Here is an 8,644-nt window from a genome sequence, read left to right on the forward strand (position 1 = left end):
TGCCAGGTTTCCGTTTGACTCCTAGTGTTTGACATCTCTGTCTCTCTCCAGATAACATGGGGTTGCGCCGCGGCTCCCCACAGGCAGTGAGGAGAGACATAGGCCTGGCCGTCACCCACAGGTTGCTGACTACACCTTTAAGCCTCAGACTGCCATGATGAAAATATGAAATATACTTTCAATCTGCAGTAGATATAGCAAAACACTATTGATGGTTTAAGCAATTGATGATTCTGTGTGCAGGTTTTCCACCAAGTCGTGGCTGTCCCAGACGTGTCAGGTGTGTCAGAAGAACATGATGTTTGGGGTGAAGTGTAAACACTGCAGGTGAGTGAAGAGAGGAGGATAGGGAGGGGGAGGCTCTCTGAAATGTTCTGGAGTTAGGTTGAGTGTCTGTACAATGCAGTAAAATACAACTTCATCCTCTTTTGGTGGTTCGTTTTTCTGTGCTGTTCTCTGATTGGTTGTTTCCTGTCTGCAGGTTAAAGTGCCATAATAAGTGTACTAAAGAATCTCCCTCCTGCAGAATCTCCTTTCTGCCAAGTAAGCCTTCCACACCACACATTTTCGCAGGTTAGTATTTATTGGGATGACTCATGTACTGGAGGCAGCTCTGCAGAGGGGTCACTAACTGGCACAAAGTCATAAAATCTGATTTTAAACCTAACCTTAACTGCAATGATAACAATAATGCCTACCTCTAACCTTAAATTAAGAACAAAAAAGCTCAATTTTGTTTTCATAAATCTTTACAATATAGACAATTTTGACTTTGCAGCTGGCACATCTAACAGAAAATCACTCAGTTCTACCTCCAGGACAAGACTCATCCCAATAAACGTCAACCTGCTAAATGTTCATCTGTAGTTTATATTAAAGGGCCTACATAGATTCAACAAGTATGAGGGTTATGATCCCAATCTCTTCTTTCCAGTCACCAAAATCCGGAGGACTGAGTCTGTGCCGTCTGACATCAACAACCCTGTGGACCGGCCATTAGATGCACCACAGTTTGGCACACTACCAAAGGCCATCACCAAAAAGGTACAACCAATCACACCTGCTTAGATATTACATCACAGCTTTGATGATAGTCATGTGCATGATGCTGTTAGGACAGACAAGTGTGTTATTGACTTTGATCAGTGTGTATTTGTTCTCCTTCTCTCAGGATCACCCTCCTGTGCTGAACCAGTTGGACTCCAGCAGTAACCCATCCTCCACCACCTCCTCCACACCCTCCTCCCCCGCTCCCTTCCAGAACCCTCCCAGTGCCACACCGCCCCCCAACCCCTCGCCCAAGGGCCACCGGGAAAACCGCTTCCACTTCCCAGGTAGGTCCCTGACCATCACTCACACACGTATACAAATACACACAATCACCGCTCTCACACACAAACACACACATGAATATACACACACACGGATATATAAACAACCACACAAGCATGTCCACTGCACACAGTTAAGCCAGCATTCTCCCACTATCAAGGTGTGTGCTTGCATTGTGTTCTTCATTACACAGAATGTTTCCCTGAGTCACATTTTCTGTTTAGTGAATGCTTGACTTGGAATGGAATGGCCGGGCAGCCGTGGTCGACCTCCCTCTCTCTCCCTCTCTTCATTAATACCACTAACACAGAGGAACTCCGGTGGGTGGGTGGGTGGGTGGGTGGGTGTGACTAGGGTTGTTTTAATGGCTACTCTAACCCAGAGTCCTTCTCTCCTCTCCATGCTTGTTGGTTCTTCCCTCTCTTTTCCCTAAGCTGCCTGCTACTTTCAGCACAGACAGCAGTTTATCTTCCCTGGTGAGTTTATGGTATAGTCCCAGACACTGTTGGGTGACGCTCACTCCTGCCCACATCCTCAGCCACAACCAACCCTGTCAGCTGTGTCTATCTCCAGCATGTACTCACGGGTTTAGTGGATTATATGACCAAGTTGTGCATTTGTGAATGCCTTGGAACAATGTATTGTGCTGTGTGATATTTAGACTGCATTATCTCATGTGGAGATGGGTCTCTGTGCCACCTGCTGGGGAGTTTCAGAATTGCATGTCCTATCATATTGTGGTGGTGGTGGTTGTCAACACATTGCTATGGCAAAGGGCCAATATAAGTGGGCAAAGAAACTACATGAGGGATGCAAGTTTGACTTTAAGAGCAAAAATAGTTTTATTGCATACTGAATACTTGTATTATTTTCTCCCAGATGTGTCCAGTTCCACTACTTTGCACTCTGAAGCCCTCCAGGACACAGTGTAAGGCTCGCCTGTCTATTTCATTTATCAATAGTGTTTTAATGGTGCAACACTCAGAACACTGACGTTGTGACTGTGGTTTGACCCGTCCCAACAGTGAGACTGAACCAGCAGATGACATGCACGCTGAACTGGCTGAGGATGAGGACGGAGAGGTAGAAACTGTGTGTGTGTGTGTGTGTGTGTGTGTGTGTGTGTGCGTGTGCAGAGTAACTGTAACATATGTGCAGACACATGCCCAAAACCAAAAACATTGGCCATGCATGAATGTCCTACAGGAGGAAGAGGATGAGGAGGAGGAGGTTGAACCTGAGATAGACCCAGACCCAGTAGAGGAGGAGGAGGATGATGAGGAAGATGACGATGGGAGTGGGATGAATGGGGGTTCGGACGGTGAGTGTGATGGTGATGAGTTGGATGACCTGCCCAGCTCACGGGGTGGTCGCTGGAAAGGCCCCATCTCCCGTAAGGCCAGCCAGACCAGCGTCTACCTGCAGGAGTGGGACATTCCCTTCGAACAGCTGGACCTGGGAGAGCTCATTGGGAAGGTGAGAGAGCAATAGAACACACTGTTTTCACTGGAGATAACCTTTTCAATGATCGAGCTACATATGCATGAAACTATCAGTGTTTTCTATTCCAACCCATTGAATGTGTGTTTCTGAAAGTGTCATTAAATCACTCCCTCCTTCACTCCAGGGCCGTTGGGGCAAGGTGCATAAGGGGCGTTGGCATGGCGAGGTGGCCATCCGGCTGCTGGAGATAGATGGGAACAACCAGGACCACCTGAAGCTGTTTAAGAAGGAGGTGATGAACTACAGACAGACCCGCCACGAGAACGTGGTCCTCTTCATGGGGGCCTGCATGGCTCCGCCCCACCTCGCTATCATCACCAGGTAGGAGGAGGGGCTAACTTACATCCCAAATGAATATCTCTTTGGTATATTCAGTCCACCATAGCTGTTGTTTACTTGTTCAGTTCCATTTGTTCATTCAAATGTTTCTCTCCAGTTTCTGTAAAGGGAGGACACTATACTCTGTGGTTCGGGACACCAAAAACACACTGGATATAAACAAGACGAGGCAAATCGCTCAAGAAATTGTAAAGGTGAACTTCTATTCCTGTTCGGTCCTTTCAGATTTGTACGGGTGGATGGGTAATGTTGACATATGCAGTATGTGTAATATATATTTACTGTATGTCCTTATTTCCTTACTTTAATCCACACAGGGAATGGGCTACCTGCATGCCAAAGGCATTGTCCACAAGGACTTGAAGTCAAAGAACGTCTTTCATGACACCAATAAAGTGATTATTACAGACTTTGGCCTGTTTGGGATCTCTGGAGTGGTTCAGGAGGGGAGGTAAGGACTCTGCATATTGGTTCCTACAGCTATCATCTCAGCTGGTGGATGCTCTGTGGGTCTGTGTTCTTCTAACAGTGCTTCTTATTGTGTGTGTGCGTGTGTTTTCACTCACAGGCGAGACAACGAGCTGAAGCTTCCACATGGCTGGATCTGTTACTTGGCGCCAGAGATCGTACGCAGGATGAGCCCTGGAAACAACGAGGACCGCCTGCCCTTCTCCAACGCTGCAGACGTCTACGCCTTTGGGTACGCTCTCTAAGCAGATTCCGAAGTACCTTTTCTTTATCATTAATAGCAGAATAGTTTCTCTTTGAGACCGCTTCACTTTACAGTTAACTGGCTCTGGGGAATGACCATATTGCTGGTTGCCCCCTTGTAGCACCATTTGGTACGAGCTCCAGGCCAGGGACTGGCCTATCACCAACCAGCCTGTGGAGGCTACCATCTGGCAGGTGGGGAGCGGCGAGGGCATCAAGAAGGTCCTGGCAGAGATCAACCTGGGCAAGGAGGTCACGGTGTGTGGAGGGGGGAAGCACTTATGTGAGAGGAGCTGGAGTGGAGCATGCCCAATTTGACTGGAGCCCGGCGCGAGATTCACAAAGGCTGGAGCGTAGGCCTTCTCGCCCGCCACAATTTCGCTCCAGTAGTGCTCACTTCAGGAGCTCAGGACATGCCCGGCCCAGCATGCATTTGTAGTCTACTTGTGTGCTTCTATAGCCCCTTGCTTTAGCTACTGTCATGTAGTTAACTAAATATTTTCATAAAGAAACTGATATAAAACACACAGGTGCTAAATCAAGGTGACTTACAAAGATGAGGACCTAGAGCAAGAGAGGGAGTGTGGTGATGTAGTGTCCACAACTAAATAATCATTGTGGAATCTGAAAAGACACATATCCCGAAAGCATGAGCGGGATTTCCAACCGCTCATCTCCGCTCACATGCTCTGGTGCCAGATCACATTGTGGTGGAATCATGCAGAAATCTATGCACATACTTTTTTGGGGGGAATTGCATCTTTCTTAATCCTAGCAGGGTAAGTGAGGGTATTTGCTCATGCTATGTTTTTAAAGGATGACCTTGATAGAGTAGAGAAGAAATTATAGCTGACTACAGGATACATCTCTGCATTGTGTTGGCATGAAGTGATGACGTTAATCCTTCCTGTCTGTGCAGGAAATCCTGTCTGCCTGCTGGGCCTACGACCTGAGGGAGCGGCCCACCTTCACCCAACTGGCAGACATGCTGGAGAAGCTGCCCAAACTCAACCGGAGACTGTCCCACCCTGGACACTTCTGGAAGTCTGCAGAGTACGTATCCTAGAGGTGGAGGTATGGGAGTAGGACATGCCTGCCCGCCCTGCCATGCACTCTGACCCCTGACTGGGTTCTGACTCATCTGGAATGGACTTGTGTATGAAACAAAGGGGTTCAGCTGAAGGCATGTAAAGGATGACCCCCAGATTGCTGTGCGGTATTAGGGCCACTGATGTCACTGATGGGGACTAGGCAGGGGATGACTGAGTTGACTCTTGGTAGTAGTTTATAGTCATGAGCCACATACCCTCTTGATGGCCCATTACAGAAACGTTGACCACTGTAATATGAGTGACAGTGGTTTCTAGTGGTGAAGCATTTAGAAATGAACCATTATATGTGACGCTAAGGGAATTTTCTGTTTTATCTTCTGTTTCCCAAACTTTCTCCTCCAGGATGTGACTGTGAGTGCACTTTTCTGTTTAAAAGCATTGTTTTGTCCCTCCCTTTCCTGGACTTTTTCCTGACCTGCTCTGTACCCATACACCTCCCCACCCCTTTCTTCTCATATGTTAGGTGTACAGTACCTGGTCCAGATTTGTCTCTCCACCTTCACTCATCTCCTGCCATCTCTCTCCTGCTCGCTCTCTGTAACTTCCTCATTCACTACATACTGCACGTCTGTCACTCAAAGGCTCATGGGTGGAGTCTTCTCTACACATGAACTACTTGTCCAGTAACAGCCCCTACCAGTTCAACAACTCTCTGCTAGTGGAGCTAGCTACTGGTCTTATGTTTGTTTTCAAACAAGCTGTGCTTTGCCAACACTATCAGTAATGATGCCACTGATGCCCCAACAAATTGTGCCCGCATAGCATGCCAGAGCTTGAATGGGAAGAGAAGCGCTTACCAGCTTGCATGGGGTTTGCAATGGTCTGTTGAGACACTGCATGGGCTTGTAAATCCTGAAAGAGGTTTTTGTGATGAGAAGGCTCATTTGAGATTCGTGTGGTGCAGAAATCTGGGCCCTTGTTTCATGTTGAAGTATTTACCTGTCTCTTCTACTCCACTGGTCTTCTTCTCAAATCATTCTCTTAATTTTAACCTGTTATTATATTTTCATTAACAGTCTCTAACCTCCATGTTTCATTTGTTCTCTCTCTTTCTGTTTTCTCTCTTCCTAATATAGGTTGTAGCTGTCACTATGAAATATAAGCAATGCAAAACAAAGCCTGGGTCTGCCTTGCATGCTCCTGAAATCCTTAACTCTTAGGATTGATCAAAGCATTGACTCTGCCTGACACAGACACTGCTTCCACTAACCCACAGCCTGATCTTCCATGTCTATTAAACTGTAGTGTTTGGTTGTGTGGGAGAGGAGGGTGCTGGACTGAGGAGGCCGCGGGTAGTGCTTCGCTACCTCCCCTCAACTTTCCTTCCTTCGTCTCAAAACATATTGCCTTCATTTTTTTTCTACTGTTGCTTTTTGGACTATCTGAGGCTTGTGAATAACTGGCTTGTGGTGTCTGTTCTGAGACTGACCGGTGTGCTCTGGTATGAACCCGGTGGCTGACGGCTGCTCTGCTGTGCTCTGCTCCGTCTGCAGCCTGCCCTGCTCTCCCTCCTCTCTGTGCTGCTGTGATGTGGTTCTTCCTACTGGGGGCTCCCAGACGATGCGACCCAGACACTTGCTGGACCAAAACAATGGTTGTAACTCCTATCCTCAATGGACCACTGCATTCACTCCTTCCTCTTTTCTCATTGTGGTCTAGAAGCTTCGGGCTGCTTGAGTGATGTAATCCAACTGCCTCTTGACTCTTACCCTTCAACTCTCTGCAGTTTTTCAGTGGCATGCGCTGCGACACCGTCACCGTGCTGCCCTCTGTCTGCCTCCTGCACACGACCTGTACACATTATTTCAACAGGAGAAAAAATGATAAGATACAAACTTTTACCTTTAGTTGTTGGTTCCTATTTTGAGAAATCATTTTCAGTGTTTATTTTTTTGTTCCGTGAAGTTTGAAAGGACTAAGGTCTCAGGAGTTGCGAGAGCATGATTGAATTGACTCATGTCTCTGTGTTGCTTGTCTGAGTAGAAGCTGATGAAACCATACATTTGAAAACAGCTCATTGCATAAATGAAGAATGAATATGTTGAAACCACAGCCTAAGAGGTGTCAGCATGCAATGTGATCTTCCTCTCAGCTCACTACACACTGGGAATGGAATCATGTTGGTTATTTAGGACTGAAGGTATTTGATAATGAAGCGAGTGCCCTGATTATTAAAATGCATAAGAGGGAGCCACGGAGAAGCAGGGATGCCTTCTCTCAGCCTGGGAGCGCTGTGGAGAGCTAGATCAAGTCAAGTAGTATAGTAGATTAATTTACAGCGCCCAAAAAATAGAACAGAAACCTGGCACAAAGGTGTCCTATAATTTACTCCTTAAACATGACCACATGTGCGCGCTTGTCTGTATTCCGTTAGTGATGGCCAGCTTCAGTTGGTGTGCTTGTATTTGTGTGTGTTTGTGAGTGTAAGTGAGTGTATTGTATTGAAATATATAGGGTTGATTTAGTGAAAGACTGCAGTAAATGTATTGATGATATCAATGGTATGTAAGATATACATGTAGATACATTATTTAATGTACAGCTAATTAACTCTTTTAATATTTGTACAAACATTTTATATGTACAATACATCACATTTTGAAATAGGTACTGCTCCCCTATTACAGATGTATATATCTTTATATTTTTTCATGTACAAAATACTGTAAAAATACTGTACATTTCTTTTTGAATGGGTCAATTCATGTTTTTTATGTCATGTAAAAATTCATATTTTTGTATTGCATGTGGCTACCATTCTGTGAACACAGTTTCTGTTTTCATCCTTGAAAGAATAAAATGAAGCTTGTTATGTCATAATTTGTTTGAGCCGAATTTAATAAAGTATTTCAGTTATGTTATGGGCTTTTACAGTCAGTTATATTTAGTTACTGCCACTGGTCACTCTGTGCCCATGCCATATGTTCAAAAGATATGATGGGGAGTAAGGCCATTAAAAACAAATATCTAAATGAATTAACATATCTAGAGACTAGTGTAGTATATTTTATTCAAATTACTTTTTCATTTTGTTTTAGTTTGTAGCTATCCCTTGTGGGCTCGTTAGACGAAGAGGCCCAGGGCTGTCCAAAAAGATGTTAGGTGTCAAATGTATGGAACGCCGTTTGGGTCAAAAAGAACGTGGTCAAATCGCGATCTTTTTAATGCTAAGAGTGTAAAGTAAGCCGGTGCAGGCGCGAAGTTAACGTGTTCACGTACTAAGTTAACGCCTACCCGCATCAAATAAGCGCGTGCAAATGTGCTTGCAGGGGGTCTAACGTGCTAAATAAACGGCTGTAAGCGGCCCTGCACACGTCAAATTAACGCCCAGAGCTGCTAAATATACAAGTACACACAGTGGCAGATTTAGGTATAGGCATCTTGCCGGGGGCGGCACGGGGCGCCCACACAAAAAAAATTGGAACGGTGACATTTGCGCGATCGGTTTTCTATCGCTCATTTGCACGTCACATCAATGATATGTCACCGTGTGGGACTGTTGGTCAATTAACCTTGTCGGAGTGGGCGCCCTGATTCTAGTTTGTGAGCTAGGCAAGAAGGTCTCCCACTCAGAAGTACGAGGGGGGTGGGGGTAGGTTGACCTCAGGTCTCCCCACTGGAACCCCGAGGTAGGGGAGGCGGGGGAA

General features: G+C 45.9%; 1 protein-coding gene across 3 annotated transcripts in view; it reads left to right on the forward strand.

The window, feature by feature from the left end:
• Positions 1-7,817, forward strand: part of ksr1a (kinase suppressor of ras 1a) — a 46,796-nt gene extending 38,979 nt beyond the window's left edge. The window contains exons 6-21 of one of the 3 annotated variants that reach the window (XM_014196742.3): positions 52-121; positions 244-327; positions 482-543; positions 935-1,044; positions 1,172-1,334; positions 1,767-1,808; positions 2,212-2,260; positions 2,358-2,415; positions 2,539-2,808; positions 2,960-3,156; positions 3,272-3,368; positions 3,492-3,625; positions 3,743-3,874; positions 4,008-4,143; positions 4,805-4,938; positions 6,074-7,817. In XM_014196742.3, the coding sequence (XP_014052217.1) occupies positions 52-121; positions 244-327; positions 482-543; positions 935-1,044; positions 1,172-1,334; positions 1,767-1,808; positions 2,212-2,260; positions 2,358-2,415; positions 2,539-2,808; positions 2,960-3,156; positions 3,272-3,368; positions 3,492-3,625; positions 3,743-3,874; positions 4,008-4,143; positions 4,805-4,938; positions 6,074-6,080 (1,745 nt within the window). In that variant the 3' untranslated portion in view covers positions 6,081-7,817. Of the gene's footprint in view, positions 1-51; positions 122-243; positions 328-481; positions 544-934; positions 1,045-1,171; positions 1,335-1,766; positions 1,809-2,211; positions 2,261-2,357; positions 2,416-2,538; positions 2,809-2,959; positions 3,157-3,271; positions 3,369-3,491; positions 3,626-3,742; positions 3,875-4,007; positions 4,144-4,804 lie in introns of all 3 variants that reach the window. The other 2 variants (XM_014196740.3, XM_014196743.3) reach the window with 2 other exon arrangements.
• The last annotated feature ends 827 nt before the right edge of the window (positions 7,818-8,644 follow it).

Source organism: Salmo salar, chromosome 04 (assembly GCF_965601325.2).
Source record: "Salmo salar chromosome 04, fSalSal1, whole genome shotgun sequence".
NCBI classification, from domain to species: Eukaryota; Metazoa; Chordata; class Actinopteri; order Salmoniformes; family Salmonidae; genus Salmo; species Salmo salar.